General features: G+C 37.3%; 1 protein-coding gene across 4 annotated transcripts in view; it reads right to left on the bottom strand.

Annotated features, from left to right (window-relative positions):
- Nucleotides 1-2,199: 2,199 nt before the first annotated feature.
- Nucleotides 2,200-22,477, bottom strand: part of dazap1 (DAZ associated protein 1) — a 34,964-nt gene continuing 14,686 nt past the window's right edge. The window contains exons 7-14 of one of the 4 annotated variants that reach the window (XM_008406638.2): nucleotides 21,333-21,415; nucleotides 17,619-17,766; nucleotides 16,149-16,181; nucleotides 14,750-14,899; nucleotides 11,185-11,349; nucleotides 7,377-7,466; nucleotides 6,896-6,943; nucleotides 2,200-2,786 (exon numbers count right to left, since the gene is read on the bottom strand). In XM_008406638.2, the coding sequence (XP_008404860.1) occupies nucleotides 2,614-2,786; nucleotides 6,896-6,943; nucleotides 7,377-7,466; nucleotides 11,185-11,349; nucleotides 14,750-14,899; nucleotides 16,149-16,181; nucleotides 17,619-17,766; nucleotides 21,333-21,415 (890 nt within the window). In that variant the 3' untranslated portion in view covers nucleotides 2,200-2,613. Of the gene's footprint in view, nucleotides 2,787-6,895; nucleotides 6,944-7,376; nucleotides 7,467-10,878; nucleotides 11,038-11,184; nucleotides 11,350-14,749; nucleotides 14,900-16,148; nucleotides 16,182-17,618; nucleotides 17,767-21,332; nucleotides 21,416-22,477 lie in introns of those variants that run through there. The other 3 variants (XM_008406639.2, XM_008406640.2, XM_008406641.2) reach the window with 3 other exon arrangements.

The raw sequence follows: 22,477 nt of genomic DNA, 5'->3' as shown, positions 1-22,477 counted from the left end.
TTCCAAGCTTCCGTCTTCAGGCTCGCCCATTAGGCTCCTTCAGACTAGTCACTAGCAATTAGCAAACACATGGTGGATCTTCTGAGCTCATTACAGGAGCTACTTCTCAGTGCAATACTGATAAAAAAGAGTTAAAAGACATTGATATGACTTCCTGAAGGCAAAGTTTTAGAAAGAGCAGGAATTTTTAAAGAGACAATGTTCCAATTTCAAGGCATTAAATCAGGAAGTACAATTACTTTTAAGTCATATTTGATATACAGCCTTTTATAAGAACTGAAGGTATCAAGTCACTTGATGGGATAAATAAACCACCACACACAGGATACCATTGAAAATGGCATTTTACGCTAATTGCTTGATGAACTTGTCCAAGGTAGCAATGATACATCGCTCCAAAGCTCTAACAAGTAAGCTGGAGAAAGGTTTTAAGATGTATGCCTCGTTATACATTCACAGATACGAAGGTGAGTTTTACTTTCTTTAAACTTTGTGGCTAACATTATGCTAGTAGGCAATATTCTCAGATATTTTTGTTGTAAAAATGTGCTATTCAAGTATCTAATCATTCTAATGAACAATATATATATTTTTTTTTTACCTTATTTTGTATTTATTTTTCAAATATTATGTGTGTTTATTGTCGTTAGTGCCAATCAGAGTACCGGGAGAGATTACAGTTCAGGCTTTTTGCTTCCGAAGCATGAGGAAACACAACAAGCCCCATAGTTTAAAAGTAGGGCAGCACTGGTAATTGTCAGAGTTTGAGTTCAGTTGACTGTTCAGGTTCAAAGTTGTTGCTTTTAGAAAAATATGGCCGTGTTCCTTAAGGTCTCCGTGTAATTTAGTTTTATTACTTTTGCATGCTTCTTGTGAAGCAGGACGGTGTTTACAGCAGTGTGTACAGACGGATCAGTTGCTCGGCTGTCTGGCTCTGGTCTGCTCTCTCATTCCCATACATTCGCTCTTTCAGGCTGAAAACGGAAGTTTTTCCATGGAAAAACACAGGACAGCTCCTTTATTTACCATCAGTCTTCCTCCGGTAGTTTAGGCTGAAGAAGCTGATCCGGAGTGAAGTGAAGCCTGCAAACTTTGCTGTGCCGCCTTAGCTTTAACTGGTAGCGACAAATATTTACAAGCCGTCTTCTTAATTCAGGATCGCTTGGAAATCCATGAAAACTTATAAGCCCATTATGTTGGGAAGATAACATTCATAGTATTGCTTTATTTGCGTCTGAAATACGACTTTGTCTTTTCTAGCTGTCCGGTAACTCAGAGCGGAAACAAGTAAGCCGGATTTCGCTCATGCGGATGTGACGTCAACGCCGTGCGTGCTAAGAGCCCACCGTGGTGTTTTCTTTATAAGTAATATATTTCAGACAAATTATACAGTGGTTCATGAGTAAGTTTGCAGTGTTGAATATGTTTTAACTGGTATCATTAACGTTGTGTATTTTACCCATGTTTAATGTTACAATTGCTAACTGCTCATTGGGAGCTATAGTTCTGTTGTATGTTTTGGGTTATTTATTGTGTTTTATAGGGGAAGAAGCCGCTGGACTGATAACTACCAACTTGATTTTCCTGTTTTGTTAGAATAAATACAGTGAACCTCAGTGTGTGTCATGAAGTCTACCTACTGGACCTGAGATGGACATAGAAGAGATGCTCGTACCAAGGAGCCCAGTTTCATATTCCACCCATAAGAAAATGAGTTTTAAATATTTCTATCTAAAAAATTAAATTCCATAAGCATAAACTACAGCTGAATCAGCAGTTGTCATTCACAATTTATGATAGTCTTCAACAAACGCATTTAATAACTTTTTTCCCCACAGAAACAAAACCAAACATTTTAATCTTAAAACATTTATTTTTGTAATAATTTGTCCTTTTTTTCCTTTTTGCATAAGTGCAAAAAATGCACCCAAAACAGCCACCTGAGGGAAGTCTACATCTTTAAATAAAAAACAAGCAAAGTGTACATTTATAGTACAAAATTCTCTTTTTTAAAAAAATTGCACAGTTTGTGTATAATATATATATATATATGTTTATATATATTATATATATTCATAATCTCCATTTTAAACAAACTTTAAAGGCTCAGAAAGTAAACAAAAATTCACCAAATGAAAAATAAAAACATTTTTTCCCTAGAATTTAAAGCTGAGAAAAATTTAAACCCTGTTTTTTTTCCATTTGCGTCCACCATAAATATACATATTTAAATGCAACTCTCTTTACATATAAGTCTCTGTGCTAGTGTTTCACCAGACAATCAAAATTATTGCAAAGTAGTTTAGGTCTACTATAAAACATGGGTGTAGGGGAAGGTGGGGGATAAAAGTTTCTTTCTGCTCAATATTTCTTAAATTATGCGAGAAAAAAAAAAAAGAAAAATATCTTTTAAACCCTTTAAAATTTTCGGGAATCCTTGTTTTCATAAAAGATTTCTATCTCAAACTGTGTTATTTCAACATTCCTAACAAACAATCCAGTATTGCGTTGAGCAAGAACACTTATTTCCCTGACTTTTTTTTTGTTTAGTTTTGCTTTGTTTTTTTGTGGTTTCTGAACTTTACACCATGCCACACCGCCACAGGGAGGCGGTCAGCGTCGATAGGGGTGGAAGCCCTGTACGTTGTGGTTCTGCCCCCTGCCGAACGCGCTGGCGGCGGACTGGGCAGCGGCGGCCGGCTGTGCTGTGGGGGCTCCGTACGAGGCGGCCGGCTGGCTGGGGTCTCCAAAGCTGTGGCCGAAGGCTGTCAGGTCCTGACCGTACCCTAAAAACAGAAAACAGAAAGATAATAGTGATAACCTGGAGGTTTAGCAAAACTCCTTTAAAACTGCTACGTAAAACTAAACAAAGCAAAAAATTAAAGGAAAAATCCACCATTCCCCTTCTTACAGCTATACCATTCCCTTTGTTAAAGTATTTTTGAATTAGAATTTTGTTGGAAGAAAATATTTTATAGCTACACCTTGCTTTAAAGGAAAAATTCATACTTTGCACTGTTTAGTACTTCTTTTGGTTAATAACCGCTTCTTAACCTGCATTCAGATCAACCGTGATTTGGGCATCAGGGGCGTCTGAGTGAAGCTGATATCCTGCCCACAAAAATTACAGCAAACAGACTGGTTAGTGCTCCGTTTGTGCCATTAAAATATTCGTTTATGTTGCTTTGGTTTCTGAGATATTAAAAATAATTTTTTTAATATCTCAAAATTATTCATATCTATCTAATCATTTTTTAATAATCTTGCTCCAAAACAAACCAAAGTGGGCTACTTTAGTACTTTGTTTGTGCTGCACTTTTGAAGCGTTTCGAGCATTCAACTCGCTTCCAATGTGGCAGACGCTGGAACGTTTGACGCTGGACACGGAGCCTCAACCAATCAGAGACTCCACTACCTAACAGCCTGCCGTTGGCGTTCTGCTAGGATGTACAGACACCGATGCTAGGTAGAACACCGGTCGTCAAACTGGCTCGGTGAGACAAAAATAGTGCTGAAAGTGACGGTTGTCAGCGCCCAGCTAGGCTGTGAAACACAAACTCAACACATCTGAATTATTTGGTGAATTCAAATACGGCACAGAGGAGCCTAACGACGACATTCTCCTGTTTCCAGTAAATAAAGGCCAAGGCGCTCTCTCAATATTTCATCCGCCATTGTTCAAAGTAACCAGTAGAGGAAGGGAAAAAGTCAACAGGCTCCTCCCAATATCACCTGTCGTTTGCGGTGCGACCAGAGCAAAAAATGTCAAGCGTCTGACTTCAAACTGCACGGTTCCAACATGAGGCATTCTTGAGCGCAGCGTAGCTCAACACTGCAAAAACACAAACTCTTACCAAGTATTTTTAGTTTAATTTCTAGTGTGTGTCTTAGTATACTTGAAACAAGGCAAAACTAACCTATAAGTAACTTTTCAGAACTTTTAAGTACATATTTCCTTAATATTGATAAAAACAAACTTGTTTCGTAGGCAGATTATTTCACTTGTGACATTTTCCCCATTTTATAAGTTATTTGCCAATAGAAAGTACTTTATCATCAATATTAAGGAGTTGTGTACTTAAAGCAAACTTCTATTTCTTGCAGAAAAGTTATTTTAGTTAGTTTGAATTGTACTGATATATGTTCTCTAGACCAAAATTACTTGGTAAGATTTTGTGTTTTTGCAGTGAAGCGCTTAAAAAGGTTGTTTATTGGTAATAAATAAATGTTTTTCGGTGTTTGGAAAAATGAGTTGGTTCAAAAACCTCCAGATTAAGTCATATTCAAGGACACTATACCTTTACCTAGCAGTACATTAAGCAATTAAGTTATTAGCCGATTGATTAGTTGGGCTATCTGCTCTGGTTGCTCACCTGCACTGAGCTGCTTAACGGACTACAATAAGTAGCTGTAAAACTGCCTGTTTTATGACCGGAAATATTTCCAAAGTAACCAATTTTGTTTCTTGTCATAGAGGGGAAGTGTAGAAGCTCTCTTTCAGCCAGCTGATCAACAGTGCACAGCAACAAGAGGGTAAAGGGTTTGGACACAAACTCTACAAAAGTTCAACTGCCATGCGTTTTGTAGCCTTAGAAATTAGGCTTGGTCTGTTATTTTCTGATCATTATGTCAATTCAACATGCAGATGCTTGTACAGCCTGAGAAGCAAGCAAACTGATAAATGGTGCTTAAAGGTGGGTCTGGTTTTTTCACACACCACCACTGCGGATCGAGCTTTTCTGATCACTACATCACAACATGCAAAAGATCATGCGGTTCTAAATTTAAGGTTGTAATTTTAGAGCCTCGTAAGGACCATTATGATACATATTTTTGGTAAATAAAACCTCATTAACTGAAAATTATACAGTTGCAGATCCATTAAAAAAACACTGACAGATTTCTGCTGTTTTTACCGTTTTGTCGCAAATGTTTCTAATGAAAAACATTTTAAAGAACATGAGGAAAAACAAAAAGCAGTTTTCAAATGACCGTTTCATAAAAGCTATCCAAACCAACATGGCCATATGAGAACAAGAAACTCAGATAAAATGATGAATCTACTGAATAACCAAATGTTAGTTTCTGTTTTGCAAGCAACACACCTATAATAAAACCTGCCTGACGACATGAAGTCCGTTAAAAGGTCTCAAACAATAACATGCCCTGTTCTAAAGAAATTCAAGGAAGATGAGGAACAAAGCCACTTTTGTTTAGAGGTGACCTATTAAGTTTCCTTGAACAGGTTAGGTTACATCTATTGACAATACAAATCATGTTAATTTTTTCACAGATAACGAGAATTTACCAGGTTGAGTATTTTGAGCTCCTTTCAGCTGTTTTAAGGCGTCTTGTCACTTTAAATAAAAAATAAGCTGCTGATGGCCACGCCCCAACTCAACGTTTACGCTCATTTAGTGTAAAACGGCTGTAAACAGGTGCACAATTATTCAACCGAACATCTTTGAAAAGCAGAAGTAGAGCATTCTGCACAAACAACAGGAATGCAGCAAGTGGTTTCTGGATGGCAAGATGACAACAAAACACTCGTCTTTTCTAGCACCCATTGTTCAGTGCATACAGCGGTAAAACCAGCTGACCAAATGTGCTGGAGCTCAACTTCGGTTGTTAGGTTACGAGGTATGGCTCGACTGAGGTTGCCAGGTTTATTGGTCAATACTTTTTCACTGGGCACCATATTGTTCTGGATGGCTTTTAAATCATCATCTAAAAACAGCATTTTGTATTTATTCAGGTAATCTCTGTCTCATATCCAAAATGTCTGAAACATTTTAAAACAAAAAAAAGAGAAGATTTCTGTAAGAGGGAAAAACCTTTTAACATCACTAGAGTTAGGACCAGCAAGGTGATTATTTTTTTTAAACAAATTTTTCCATCTCTTTGCCTGATTAATTATTCATTTTACCCCCAAAACGGTTTCTATTTATGTAGAGGAGTAGTGCCTAACTTATTTTCATTTTTGGCAAAATCATAACCAAGAATTTCCTCAAAGGACCGGATGTTTGTTATAGCAAAATGTATTGATAAAACAACACACTAATAAACTGATACATATTAATAAATATATTTTTCTGCATTCCTTCAGTAGTTCTTAAAATTAAATACTGAACATCTTTTCACATTGATGTAATTTGACAATATAAACATAAAAACTGCTTTCATTTGATTGATAGAACAACATTTAAGCACTTTTTTTACTTGAAAGAGTTTCAAGGGTCACATAAATGGTTTTGAGTTTGACATGTGATGTAGAGCTGTTAATATTTTTATTTTAAAATAACCTAAAAAATTTAAAAAAGGTGGATTTTTCCCCAAATTTTCAAAAAGTTTAATATTTTAATATTAAAATATAAAATATTAATAATATTTAAGATATTTCATGTAGAAATTTTCATCTAAATTAGAGCAATACGTTTTTTTTGTTGTTGTCGTTTTTTCTGTTTTAATGTAAAATGTGTGGAGTGTCTTGTATAGTATGCATAACACACTTTCTAATTGATTTAGGCACTGGATGGCACCATTTCCCTGCAAAACAGAAGGGAAACACAGGAACTACTAAGAAAGGAAACTCCCTGAGGAGATGATTCAGACCAAGGCTTGAATGTCAGCTTTGGTTCCCAAATTGGTGGCCAGATTTTCAGAGTTTAGGTATTTTCCTGTCCTGGCAGCATCCAGTTCAAAACAAGAGTGAAGCTTTCAAAACATTTCTAAAAAAGATCTAAACAACTGGAGTGGAAAGATGAGGGAGAGAAAAAGAGAGGAAGAAATGCACAAATAGAAGTATACAAGACTTTGTTTTTTTTTTGTTTTTTTGGAAGAATGATCCCAACAGGACCATCAGAGAGAGAAGAATCTGTGAGAAACTCAGATTTACTGGTATGCTGGTCTCCTTTCAATCTTCTTTCCTTTCTCACCCCTTTAGCTACAATTAGAGACAGTAGATGGGGGGAAAAAACGATGGGTGAATGGACTGCTGATGCATAGAGACAACTGAACCATGAACAAAATTTCTGACAATTAGATCATCCTTTTAGAAATCAGCAAAGCAATGCAGACAGTCAACAACAAAAAAGGAGGACATGTTCATCTTGGTATAGTCAAACCACAGCCACTGATTTGAACTAAACTAGCCAATTCGATGTAAATGTCCTTCAAATCCAGTCAGCTGTCATGTAAACGATAGCCGGGCTTAACTATACAAGAAGGCACGTGGTAATTTGTATGTACATGCAAAAATGTACATGCAAAATACAACACACAAAGGGCCAAACAATCAAGCTGCAGCTCTGTAAGAACTAAAGTAGTGAAGAAAATAAATGCTTCTTTTTGTTGGAGAAGACGATGCTGGCACCTACCTGCACTATATCCTCCCTGCTCATCCTGACCATAACTGTGAGGACGCGTTGGTCCGTAGGCAGAGGGGTCCTGAGGGTAGTTACCCAGGCCTATCAGGGAGATGAGGAGACCAGGTTGACTGAACCCAGATTGTGCTGGCTGACTACCTTATTATAGTTCCCTCACTGACTGTGTACATCTATGCTCACTCACTGGCTACACATGTTACTCTGCTCTACCTTTCTGCATCGTCCACTGGTTAGGAAGGACTGAAAATCATGCCAAAAGTAAGTGCTTGGGGTCACTTTCTAAATAAATATATTACATTTAAGATAAACGTTTAAGGTTTTGTTGTGAATAGCCAGTGGGAAATTATCTTTGTGTGGGTTCATTTCAAATTTATCTGCTTTAGCCATTTGAAAAAACTGCAGTTTACAATGCAAATGCTCGTCTGCATGTCATAACGCATTTCTACCACTTGGGGGCAGGCTAACGTACATTCAACAAGACTTTGAGCTTCTTTTTGCCTCGTTTGTGCAGCTTTTTACCCTTCCACACTTACAGAAAACATTAATTATAATAAACCAGGCTGTAATTTAGATAAAAAATGTCCATCTATTCACTGCGGCTGTAAAATGTGTTCTTGATAAAGCAACTTTCTTCATAAACATGATTGCTCATTTGGTTTGAAATGACACAGAAATCTTTCTGTGGTTTGGTGTACAGATTAATCTAAACATCTTAAAGAATTAATGTTTGTAGCTAAAACTAGATTTAACAAATAACCTGAATGTCAGTATATTTGAACCTAAATTAAACCTCAATTTATCTCAGTAATTTAATTTAAAATGAAATGTATAGATTTTACATGCAGAGCGAGATTTTTCCCGTTTTAACTAAAAAATTTTAGGATTATGCCTCAAAGCAAAAGAAAAAAACTTAAGTTTCTCAGAAAATGTGATAATTATTGCCAAAACAATCGAGGGCTGTTACTGTGACTAGCAGACAGTCCTTGACTCTCTCCAAAGAAGTTAAGGTGCAAATGGTTGTTGCTAAGAAGGCTCACCATTTATGCCAGAATGCTTGAAAGCATGTTAATTGAAAGTTGAGTGGAAGGAAAATATGTGGCAAATGTCAACACTCAACAGAGGTAACTGCAGACTTGAGAAGATTGCGAACGAAAACCCATTCAAGGGTTCGTGTGAGATTCAAACCCTTGAATCAAATCGACTTACAGGTTACTGGGAATATTTATTTGTTCGTGTTAAAGGGGCGACATTATCTACTATTCAGGCACGTAGTGCCATCTAAAAGCTGTTATAAAAAAGCTGTACATCCATCAAACATGAAGGAATTTGACTTTGCAATTTAATACCAGGAAATTGGGCCTCTGTCTCTTTAAGAAGCTCCTACTCTTTCTCCGTCTCCAGGAAGTCATCACAATGTTCCTCCATTAAGCCTTTAGCAGCTTTCTGCGCTGAGAAGTAGCTTTTATAAAAATCAAAATAAAATATTATTAATTTGAAAAATAACACTGAGTTCAACTTTACATTTTTAAATGTCTAAACTTATCAATTATATTCTAATTTATTAACATTGTGAGAAAAATATCCAAGAATTAGTCTAAATTGACTATTTGGGATCTCTGTAGAGATCAATTTAGATTTGATCTTAATCCCTATTTACCAAAAAATATTAATGATTACCCTATTAATTTAAAAAAGGTGAGATGTGGTAATGGGTGAGCATTTGGTCAATATTAACTTGACCAAAAATAAGGGAAAAGTATTTGGTCTGTTGCTAAATTTAGGACGAAACGGTTCTTTTATAAACAGTTAACATGAATGTTTAGTGAGTAAATGTGTGTAAAATTGGAAAAACACCAAGTGAAGAACTCATTCAAGGAGGTTTTAAACTCTTATTTAGGGATTTTGTTGCTGATAATATGTAACATGCATCCCCACTGGCTTAATCCTGACTAAACCTTCATCACTTCCCCTGAGCCAAACACAAACTAAATAAAACCCTTACAAATAAATAATGTTAGCTCCACTGTTAGCTACTCTTTTCTACAAACGGTTAAGGATTTAACATCAACAGCACCACATCACACAAAAGGTCTAGTAGTTTCTACCGGGTCTGCAAACATTTGAAGCAAAAAAGGTGAATGGGACGCCCAGCACAAGCAGGAAACACTGAACAAGATGGACACCTGCCATGACTGACAGCGGTCACATGACTGCTCCAAACATAAACTCAGCAGCTGAAAGCCAAGAGTGAAAACAGACAGAAAACCGAAGCTTCTTCTACATGAACGTCTTTAATCCGGCTGCATTTGTCGCTATGGAAACCAGGTTGTTTTCCCTGTATTTCCCTTTATTTTAAAGCTGAATAAATGTTGGATTTTCTGGTAACTACAGCTACCTCATTGTCGTCTTAAAAAAAAATCAAGAAGTAGGAATTTTAATTCCCTACATATCTGCATAAATGCTTACTGTAATGTAACCAGTTTACTACTTTAGAAAAGATTAATGTAACTTTCAAATGAACTTGTGAAACTCTACACATCTAGCAAAAATTTTAATTTTAGAGATGCACCAATTGGCCAGAAATTAGATCCTTGTTCATTAGAAGCATCAAAACAAAGATTTTCCACAGTTTTCAGTCTATAAATGCATCACAATATGTGCTTTCTTTGAAGCTCTTTTTAAGCTTTTGACATGACATTTGCTTTGATAAATGCATAAATGAGGATAACCTGTAATTTTGGTTCAAAACTCGTACCTCTAATCCAAAAATCTGCAACTTTATAATTTCAGGCCAGCAAAATAAAACTTGGTTAGAGCTGCAAATGACACGACTTTTTAAAAAAAGATAACTTGCAATTTTAGAAATTTGTTGTCATTTTTAAAGAGCTACCATCTTACTTCTATTTTTAAGGTTTGAAATAAACGTAAACACACAATTTAGCTTTTTTTTTTTTTCAAATTCTGCAAAAAATAAAAAATAAAACATAAAAAAAATTAAGTGTACGCTAATGCTATGTTGCTAATTTATAGCATATTAGGCTATATAACATTTATTTTCGCATTTAAACAGAATTGAATAGTTATTTACATGTTTAATACATTTCCAATGTTGCATAAAAAGGCATAAATGGTTAAATAAAAAATCTCTAGAAGGTGTCAATTTTTTTATCTGATTAAATCGTCAAAATAATCGATTACTAGAATAATAGTTCCAGCCCTATACTTTGCTAAGAAAGCGAAATTAATCAGAAATTTGTTTTTAAAAAGGTGATACTGTCATGCAAGTGCCCTTCTAAAACAACCATGCCAAGATCAGGGTTAGGGAGGAAGAAGGTGGAAGAGTTAATATGAGAAGTGGTAGAATTGGGATCAAATCACAAATCCTGCACACAGAGCATGAAGAAGCCCTTAAAAAAACAAAAACAAACAAAACACATTGCAATGCAGGATGATCTAATTCAAACCCAACTAAGACCTACCAATCTTTAAAAACCAAAGCACAGCCCAGCTGGGAGAACTGGACAGAAATGATTGCTGAGGACTCCTGGAAAACATCAGCAGCATCTCCACAGCAGAGCCAGAGGTGTTCATGTACGCAGAAAGCATGTATGGATGTCCAAGCTAAATGGGACCAAAGAGCAAGCTCCTGCTGCTGTAATGAACTCAGATGTTGCACCAGGTTGGAGTGTATTTGGGAAGATGTGCAGAATTCAAAGGAATGATTAAAAACACAACAATAAATCAAAAAGGGACAGAAAACGTGCAGCACACTTCCTTCCTTCCTTCAGGCTTTCCTTACCATACTGGCTGTAAGGAAAATCAGGCTGCCCTGTGGGAGCTTTGCTCAAGTCCTGAGTTGGCGTGGTTGCGGGGGCAAAGCCCAGCGTTGCCGTTCCTGGTGTGGTGGGAGGAGGAGGAACCTGCGGAGCGTACTGGTCTGCCTGGGGTGTGCCGAAACTGTAACCTGTAGGAGACGGTCAGACAACAGAAGTGAGCCGCCTACAGAGAGCCGTTTGTTTAAATGTTCATGTAAACAAACATCTCCAGTTAAATAAACCTGAAAGGAAACAAATAATAGACCATTTTATTCAGAAGTTTTAACTTCTGAAGTAAATTCTTCTCAAAATTGTCCTCACTGTTTGGGAAAATAAAAAGCTTCAGGATGCATCCAAAGAGAATTCATACATCAATATGTTTTAAATAATCAATTCTCTGGTTTGTTGAAATTATTTTAAAGATTTGTCGAACATCATTTACAAAACATTAACATAACTACTGTCAAAAACACGTGCCAACATGAGCTGGGTTCGTAAACTTTTCCCAACTCCAAGGTAAGTTTTCAAAACTTTTCTAGCACCAGATTTTAGAGATAAAAGCAATAAAATTTACTAAAAAAAAAAAAAAAAAAAAAAAAAAAAAGAGTTTCTATTCACTCTTAGGTATAATTTATTACTGAAATGTCTCTCACACTCTGTACACCTGACTGGACTGAGAATTACTAATACATAAAAAACCTCTCCAATTTCAATACTGTTAAAGTAAAAAATATAAGCCAACATTTATTTCATTTACAAAAATCAAAAAGTCACTATTAAAAATAATACAAACAATCCAAATAAATAGTATTGAGGTAAATGATGTTGCTACTCAGACTAAACCCTTCAACACAATATACGAAATTAGAAACAAATATCTAAAAAAAATAATCAAAGTTTTATGGCATTTAGCAAGTAGAAATAATTTTTGTGATTATTATTGACGTAAAACAATAAAAGTTTGATCCGATTTAACTTCAAACTGTGAATTTTTTTTATTAGGTGTATGAAAGTATCTGGTTTCAACTGTAAAAATAATTTCCCCAAATTTAAGCTTTTAGTCAAACGTTAGATAACTGCACTTTATTACAAAACTGATTGCTTGATTATCAAGCACCTTGAAAACACTGAAATTCAAGCTTTTCAAGGATTTCCAGCACAGGTACGAACCCTGTACGAGTCAGTAATCCTTTATGGTTATTCCAGCTGCATTTAACTCATTTCTGAGTCTGCAAGTCATGCTGTCCTCTGATAAGACGAAGGTTACTCCCTTACAGCAGCAGCTTAGCGCACACCCTCCTTCACTTCCAAGTAATAAAACGTTCTGGTCCAAAATTATTCAAATGTACCTTTAAATCTACAAAAACACAACAAAAAGTAAGGCTATGAAATTTTTTAAACAAAGTTGAAACCAAAGTGGGAAAGTTTTATTGAGAAAAACTAAATACATCCCATAAGTCAACAGTTTGTAGAGCAACATTTAGAAGAAGAATACTTAGTGAATTTCTGTGTGACTTTATCAGCCTCACACATTGTGAAGGAGTTTTGACTCAGATTATATGCAGTCAGGACAGAAAAACAGTTTTAACAATTTTTTTTTTTTTTAAATTACTTATGTTTTTTGTATATTTGTTAAAAGTAGAGGTGTGCCAATTGATCGGTCACCGATCATAATCGGCCGATTTCCGTGAAAAAGTGTATGATCGGTGATCGCCGATCACAGTCTCTTGTTGCCGATCACACAAACCGATCACCTGCTTCTCATTTCGCAGCCTGCCTGTGCAGCTGGTCTCCTTTCCTTCACACTGCGCAGCAACAAATCCTAAGCGATGTGGAACTATATTGCACTGAGTGAATGGGGAAGTTTGCGTGTTGTGGCGGAAAATTGAAGCACGTCAAAATGCATCAACACAACGAAGCTAATACGACATAAAAACAATGCCATACTTGACAGAGTTTGGCTACATCAAGGCTCACTGCAGTAAAAAAGACATATGGAGGATCAGACAGCAGGTAAAGCAGCGCACAGCTACAAACACTCACCCGGATTAGCATGACGGTCAGAAAGCTAAACAAATAACCCGCAAAATTATTTATTAAGTCCTCAGGCTGCGATGTGGTTCTGTTCTCGCTGTTGAACTGCTGCTATGCGCTACAGGTAGTAATATTTCACAGACGGAGCGCCGCTTCTGCTCCACCTGGTAGTGACTCTCACACCGAACCTCTGCTTAAAGCTGCAGCATCTAACTTAAAAAATACATTTTGCATACGTATTAAAACTTTCACTGTCCTAACATGAGACAGATAATCTCTAAAAAAAATAATCGATCTCCTCCCGGTTCTGCATAATTACTCCGCTCAGTCAGAAACAGCATCTCAGAACTAGCAGTAATCAGCTAGCCGCCATGCTATCAGGAAGTTTTCATTCAGTAACTCAGGATTGTTTATTGTAATGGATCCTGTATTTGCCTTTGAATGTTAAGTTTTATACTTGAATTTTTTTGGCAATGTTGAGAGGTTTTATTTTGGCTCTTTGCATTATTTAGCCTCTTCAGAGCCTTCATATGTTATCAGTCTGTTAAAGATAGTATTACCAATAGCAGTACAATTTGCACAATGCCCGTTTTGTTTAGTTTTCTTCTTGGAAAAAGTTATTAAAAACAAGTTTTTGTCTAAATTAAGGTGAATTCATGGTTCCTTTTTCCACATAATGTAACCGGTAGTATTTATGATAAAATAATAATAATTATGTGATCGGTATCTGTGATCGGCCCTCAGGGGTGATCGGTATCGGTAGGAACAAACCTGATCGGCACATCTCTAGTTAAAAGTGTCGCCATGTTGTAACAGTTAATATGTGAAAAGATCGATCTCCTCCACCTTCTTCCTGACTACAGAGAATTAATCAATCGCCTTCTGAAGAAATACACCACCGACCAAAATCAGCCAATCAGAGCCAGGAGGGTCTTAACGCTGTAAATCATCCTCGTGTACTCGCTGCTCTACGTGCTAATGGTGAGAAACAACTTAAAGTCACAAGAATATTGTTTATCCACCGTCATCGGTGGCCATGCTATGTAGCCTGAGCATTCACAACAGGCTATGTTAGCTGCAGCGTAGCAGAGTGAAAAGGAGAGATGAGCAGCGCCACACAGAGGGTGATTGACAGCACTAAGACCCTCCTCCTGGCTCTGACTGGTTGTTTCTAGAGAGGAGCTTGATTTTTCACAGGTCGTCTTAAAACTATCAGTTTCAACAAATACGTAAAAATTTATTTTTATAAAAGTTGCAGCTTTAAGGTTAGACTTGGTTAGCGACTTAGTAGCTCAGATCACTTTATTATGTGCTCACTAGATTAAACGCTACAACTGAAAGAGGGTAAACTTTATTTGATTTATTTAAAATGACACATCCAGTCCATCTCCTGGCTTGTCTTCTCCAGAAAAACGACTCCGACCACATCAGTTTATACAAAGTTCCTGCATGAAATCCCCTTGAAATGATGCTATTGCCATCAGAGTAAGTAATCTTTGTGAATGAAGGACTGACCGAACTGAGGTGCTGTGCTGTAGCCCTGCTGAGGGTAGCCCTGAGGTGCTGCGAAGCTGCCGGCCGGCGTGGTGACCAGGAATGCGTTAAAGGGTGACGGAGGTTGCGTGGGGGTTCCCCGGCCCGCTGAAAGCGAAGGTACATACCCACCTGCTCAAACAAAGAAAGCATCCATCAATTAATCAATGCAGAAACTTTTGTTTTTAACCACAATTAGACTTGCTTTCATTTATCAACTCAACAGTAACTAACAGACATTGACTGGTTACCAGCATCATAGCATACAACGGTCATCATTTTTAAAATTGTAGTTTTTCATGTTTCCATCTTTTTCTCATTAAAAAGTGACTGAAATTTTTCATTGGCTGCATGGTGGACACGGTTCTACTACGTTGTCCCTCCCCCACATGTTGCTGCACACTGAAATTCAGCTGGATGACAGAAGCTTATGACATGTTTCCCTACCTTAAAGGGAAGAAAAGATGTTTTGAAAATAACTCGGATTAGGAAAAAAAGTCATTGTCATGACTGGAGAAGGGTTAAATTAAATTCTTTTTTTTTTTAAAGAAAATAAACATTTTGTTACCTAAAATGCAATAACGTACCATTCCTTTTAGCGTACACTTGATCGTTTGTAGCAAAAGACGCATCTGTAGCTAAAACAAATACTTCTAGGCTTTTGACCTTTTATTTTTTCAAGTAATCAATTCATATTTTGATAACAAAAGGTGCTTAAGAGATTTTTTTCCCCCAGAATTTGAAAAAAATCCAGGCGAAGCAAAAACTGCCACTAGAGTAGTAAAACATTTACAGGCAAAGAAGGGTTTGGTTTTTCCTTTTTTTTTATATCTTAAATGCTAAATAAATATATTTGTGTTTAGTTCTGACTCAGTCCTGCTCCGAGTACGCCATTTTTCAGCCGATTTACTACAGTTAGAAATTAGTTAAACTAGTTTTAATCACAATTAATTAATTTCAATTTATTGTAAAGCCCATGATATCGTTCCTCAAGATTATCATTCAACAGCTTTTATTTGTGTTATAATAACTTCAGCTAATAACTTCAACTCCAGTGACCCCCGCAGGTTGACCTGCAGGCTGACATGAAGTCAAGCCTGACCAACAGCAGAGTGATGCCGGAAACCATTCAACCCCGCCATCTGGCTCAAGTGGTAAATTATCAGCAGCCTCAGCCATTATGAATCAGTGATAACATGCACTGCTAGACTGTCATCAGCACGCTGGCCACAGTGCTTCAGCCCCGTTTCTGCCACGTGAGCGTTTCCAGATAAGCACGTGATCACACGGCCACGACACATCTATCAGCAATCTCACAGCCAGCCAGCCAGCATGCAGAAAACTCAAGGAAGGGTCCGTCAGTGGAGGAGCTGGTACCCACCTATAGGCTGGCCGGCAGCGGACACCCACACTCCTTCAGGAAGAGAAAACAGCCACAGTTTAACACCGATCCAGAAAAGGTAAAATGCTACAGTTTAAACAAGGACTAATTTACATAAACTAGGTTAATGTTTAAAAGTGACCTGTTAAGCTTCCTCGATGGTAAACACTTGTCTTTTCCAGCAGTCATTATACAGCAAATACAATGGTCAAACTAGCTGAGCAAACGTGCTGGAACTCTGCTTGGGTTGCCAGGTAACAGGCAGAGCTCCGCTGATGTTGCTAGGTAACAGCGCAGTGCCCATTTATTGTGACTTATCGAGAGGTTTCTGAAATGGCTCACTTTCAAAAGACCAAAATACTTTAACTTACAGCCAAAAAGCACGTAGATACATATTTTTAAGCTCCTAGGTCGTTTTTAGAAGCAATTGAGACCCAAGTGGAAGTACAAAAAGATGCAAAATGTGAATTTTGCATAACAGGTTCCCTTTAAAGTTCAAGGCAACGAGAGCAAGGACTAATCTACATAAACTGGATTAATGTTTAAAGGTGACCCATTATGCTTCTTTGAACTGCTTAGAACAAGTCTATGTGTGATTAAAAAAAACGTTAAATTTTTTTTGCACAAAATTATTCTTGGATAATGAGATTTTAGTCTGTTCAATATTTTGATCTCCATTTAGAATGAGTTGTTTAGGACCTCTAGCCACTTAAAATCTGAACAAGTTGTTACTGGCTACGCCCCCAACTCAACGTTTACACTCATTTGTGAAAATGCCTGCAAACAAATCAATCAATCAATGAAGTTTATTTGTGAAGCACATTTCAGTAAGGCAGGTCAAAGTGCTTTACATAAAGAAAATTATAAAGAAAACACCATACAGTCCACAGTTGAACAAACTTTACATTTTGATGAGTGCCATCACTAAAAATCATACAGATGTGTAATTATACAAATCTATGAATTGCAGAAGTGGAACCTACTGCACAACTGACAAGAATACTGCAATTTCGGATGGCAAGTCTACAATGAAACTACTGTCTTTTCCTGCAGCCAATCACACGTGCTGGAACTCTGCTTGGGTTCCTAGGTAATGGGAAGAGTTCTGCTGATGTTGCTAGGTAACAGGCAGAGTTCCGCTGATGTTGCTAGGTAACGGCGCATTGCCCATTAATTGTGACTTATTGGGAGGTTTTTGAAACGGCTCACTTTCCAAAGACCAAAATACTTTAGCTTACAGCCAAATAACATCTGGGCGTTTTTGTTTTTAAGCGGTTGGGCCGTTTTTAGAAGCAGTTGAGAAGTACAAATATGTGCAAAATGTGAATTTTGCCTAACAGGTCCCCTTTAAAGTTCAAGGTAACAAAAACAAGTGCTAATCTACATAAACTGGGTTAATATTTACCCAGAACATGTTCCATATCTACACAGGTTGTTGCTCGTTTCACTCTGGGACTCGGTCCCACTCACCCTGTGGGCCGTAAGCCTGTTGCCAGCCTGGGGCCGGCTGTGCTGTCCAACCATTAGCTGCAGTCAAAATCCCCCTGGGAGCCCACTGGCCAGGACCAAGCTGGCCAGGAGCTTTGTTGTCACGAGGTTCTGCCTTCTTTACTTCCACCTGGATGAAGGACAAGAAGGGCACATTTGGCAACACCTGTAAACGGGTCAAATAAATCCTTCACCTGCCCTACCTGTGATGCTTAAGCTTAACGTTTTGGGCCAGTTTAAAATCTTTCACTTTATGTTTATTGGATTAATGTGGGGGAGCTACTTAAATTAAATTTAAAGTGTAGCCACAAGAGCTGTACGGCTATGTGTCTCAGGTACTTGTTATAAAATTAAGTCATTCAATGATTGTACTTTTAAAACATTTTGGCTCCAGATCTTAAAATGTACCCGAGAAACATAGATTTATGTATTTATTTGTTATCAATTGCCCTATGTAAGATCAATACATTCTAATGTAATGTCATGACTTACCTTTCTTCAGCTAATGCTTAAAAAAGGATCTAATTTATCAAATTTATTTGGAGTAAGTTTTGGAGGGTTAATGGATGTAAAGAGAAAGTTGTCTCTTGGTTCTAACAGGATAAACAGTAAACATGCAGATTGTACAAATGAACAGTTTTTTTTTTTAGTCAACATAAAACAGAATCTTCATACTGTGTCAAAAAAAGATAGTAATTGATCCCAATTGAAAAATTAGCTCCGGTTATGTGTTGTTCCACTAACTACGCTAGCAGCTAACCAGAGCAAAGAAGCAGGTTGAGACCAAGCGGAGCCAACCAGAAATAGACTGAAGGGTTGAGTTATTGGGGTCACCTTGCAGGAGGAAAACGAATAGCAAATTCTTCCCCGCTTTAAGGTGTTACCACCTTCCCCAGCTTCCCGTCTTCTTTCTCTGTCGACCTAATTACATGCACATGTTTCCAGCAGTGGCCCTCGCCGCCGCCGGCTGCTACCTGAGCATTTTCTCCCCGTGGGCGCCGCAGCTACAAGTGATGGATACCATGACTTCTGCGTGGTCCCCAACAGCAGAACTGGGATTTGTTCCACAGTTTGATGTGCTCCAGTTTCTAATTTTGTAACTTATATCTCCCAGGCTCCCTCTAGTCCCGGCGTAAAGTAAAGTCAAGTCAAGAACAATGGATTAAGTCGAGCCGCGATTCCTGTAGGAAACGAGGGCAAAGTCAAGGCGAGCGGGTACCAAAGGTACGCACACAGGTTGGGCTGAATCATTAACCGACTAAACGGGTTTCAACTCATCTTTGTAATGTAATAATCAGTGAAGCTTAATGTCTCATTACTTAGCAACAGAAATCCCGTTCAGGTTTTTACTCGTCTTCCTGGGGAGATTTTTCAAATTAAAAGCAGCTATGACCCATTAGGTCAAGTTATTTAAAGAACAAAACAACCGTCTTTATCAAATTCCTTTCAACTTTTCACTGATGTCACAATCCTGAGCCTATTAAAACTCTGTCCAATCTATATCTCGGTTTCTCCAGGTTTCACCAACTCAAATTTAAGACTTTTTAAGATGACCAGAATTTAAGACCTGTATCACAACAGAAATGGACTAAAGAAATGGCAACAGAAGAGAGCCAGTGGCAAAGACGAACATCATCCAGCTAACTGCTGATAAATCTTCAATTACACATAATAGATGTAAAAAAGCTAGCTAGCGTTACTCTTGCTAGCAAGCTAGTTAGCTAACAAGAGTATATTAAGCAGCTAGCTACAAGTAGCAGCAACTGCCCTCAATCATAGAACACAGTGAATACAGACAAATTTATGCATAACAGTAAAGTCCCGCAAGGAAAAAGAAAACTACATAGAATCACATTTAATAGTCTAAACATATTTAAGTCCAACATATTATTTTTCAATTAATTTAAGACATTTTAAGGCCTTCATTTTAAATGCATTAATTTAAATCTTTTTAAGGATGCACACACAAACCCTTCTATTTATTCAAAAACAACTTATATATTTCCAGATAATATGCGCTATGAGCTGTTGTAGAGGACTATAAATGATAAAAATAGACTTTAAAACTCTGTATGTGGCTTGTCCTTATTCAAGTAGGTTTACAAAATGGGAGCAAAAGATTGCAACCAGTAGCATAAACTGGATTTACATAATTTCTGTTTGTACTGAATACTCTCAAACAGTTCCTCAAAAGGGTTTATTACATTAATAATAGTTGAGAAACTTTTTACATGTTTAATCCATTTTGTCCTGTAATGCTAAAGGGAACTGAGCATTTGGTTAATGATAAATTTTAAATAAATCCCAATTATATTTTCAGTTTGTATTTAAGCAGAAGTTATTAGAAAATTTTAATGATCAAATCTGTTAAATATTCGCTTATTCGGCACCGAGAAATAATCTCAGCCAAGCAAATAAACTTTTAGTTTTTAGTTATGTTAACAGCTACAACATCATCCAGCTAACTGCTGATGATGTTAGCATCATCAGCATTCTGGCACAATTGTTTGTGCCAGAATATAAAATGGTACAGATGTGGACAAATTATAATTTATTGCATTAGCATAACCTCACAATGAAAGTTTAACTGTGGATCTTTTGAAACATTCAGTCAGATTTTGCTGCTATAATAAAAACTGAACTTTATTTAAGGTTTTGTCCACGTCTAGTAAATTAAACTGACTTTCACAACATTTCCTTCCCTATAATGTCATGCAAAAACAAAGTTTAACAATGCTCCATTTTAGCCACTGTTTGTATTAAGGCAGAAAAGTAGGCTAACTTTTTTAATTAGACCAAATGTAACTAAATTAACACCAATGATTCAAGAGCTGCAAGGAAACTGACATGTTTGGAGCAAATATCAGATATGTTTTGACTAAAACTTGCCAATTTTGTGGGTGGGTTTTACTCAGCTGAGGCAGCAGCTGGGTGGTGTTTACTACACACACTGAGCCGACACACACTGTGCCAAAAAGGTTATGAAGAGTGTTTGAATGCGACACCACCAACAAAGTGTTGTTTCTGCCTGTATGAGCAGCTTACCTGCCTCTATCTGAAACGCCTTGCAACGAGTGCAGTAAACTCCATCCATCTGGAGAACCCAGCAAGCTAAACAAACACCCAGAAGTGATATGCAAATATCTTTCTTTTGCCTGGCGTTCCACACTTTCCTTTTTGCTTTTTCCGACAGCTAACAGACACAGTATGGAGATTCGACTGAGGTCACCGAGTTGAACTTTTTCAAAAAGAAAAAAATAAATTAAAAATAAAAACATGTTGACATGTAAGTGACCTGCCAACAAAACATTAGAAAACAGACAAAAGAAAGAATGAAGAAAAAAAGAAAACAGAACTGATTAGACCAATCCTTTAGGTGATAAATGGTATTTTAAACTACTTGAATTGGAAATAATTTTACACTGGAAGCCAGAAAAATATGATAAATTTAAGAAATTTTGGTTAAATCTACTTGAGACACTCTAAAGGAGTGGTCAGTTTAAACAAAGCCTTGGGCGACAATTAAATCCACACAGAAGCCGAGATAAGTTGTTAAGTGGTGCCAATATTCTTGTTATTTTAGGATGTTAAGTGATGCATTTAAGCTGCTGATGAAAATTCTGACAATCATCATCAGAGCGCATCGCCCAAGCCTCTGTTCGATCTTAAGGGTAAAATAAAACTACAACTACACACTTTTTTGCCCATGATGTCGTGAAAATGCATGTTGACAGCCTGGTCCACTGATTGTTCGGCCTCGAAAGTAATAAATCCAAAACCTAGCCAACGACCAAGAGTGAATCAAGGTAGCAGGGGGTTGTGACAACACAAGATGAAGAACAGTATTGGGCTTCAGCAGATTGAGGATCCGTCAAGGATGAGCAAGAGGCTCCTGGGGTTCGGATGACGTCGCAGACTTGCAGAGCAACACAAATCCAAGACTAAAGCCTGGGGGGATTGAAGGAAATCTTTTTCTTTAGCAATACTTGGTGAAATGAACAATTATGAACAGCTTACATGTTAAACATGAAGGATGATGAGTGTGGATCACTAGAAAATGAGGTCGGTCAGTAAGGTCAATTTTCCACCTAAATAATAAATTGCAGTATTGTTACATATTGTTAGTTGTTGCCGTTTCATCCAAACCCCACCTTGATCTGTCCCCTGGTATATTGCTGTGGAGCACACACTCGCAGCAGCCATTGTTAATGCATCACAAAAACATGGAGTAACACAAATTGTAGAATGCCTAAAGCTTTCTCCGAGCTTTCCCAAATTCAGTATTTTTTTTTACTTTTGAGTCTGCCAGGATAAGCCTAAAAAAACGGACATTCGCAAAACTGCTTACAAAGGTAACACAAAGATACAGGTCGTAGCGTTTTCCCCTCACCGATTCATTTATTTATTTCACTCAAAGGGTTTTACGGGGAATACACAAAGTGCACCAAGAAGAATCGAGTTCAAAGTCAAACTTTTTGGGAACACCAACCTCTCAATGAACTACTTCAAAACTTCTCTGCAGAGTGTTAACAAGCTGCGGTGATCTACTTTTCAATCTGATTATCTTTGGGTTCTGGCAGAACTGGGTTGAGAGCACATCTCCACTTGGGGACCTAACCTGGATCCAATTAAACGTCCTACGAGACGATTTCAGAGACCTCTAGTGCAACGCCAGGCGTTCCCCTGCCTTATGCTCTACCACTATTAATAACATCTGTCAATGACCCGTCCCCAACCTAAATTTACAACCACACTGGCACCATTAAGAAGTTTGAAATATCTTGGTTGCACTCAAACTGGAATGGCAGAAAATGGTTTCTAAAAAGTTGGTTTTATATATA

The sequence above is a fragment of the Poecilia reticulata genome, linkage group LG4 (genome assembly GCF_000633615.1).
Source record: "Poecilia reticulata strain Guanapo linkage group LG4, Guppy_female_1.0+MT, whole genome shotgun sequence".
In the NCBI taxonomy this organism is placed as follows: domain Eukaryota; kingdom Metazoa; phylum Chordata; class Actinopteri; order Cyprinodontiformes; family Poeciliidae; genus Poecilia; species Poecilia reticulata.
This window is presented reverse-complemented; position numbering and strand designations above follow the sequence as displayed.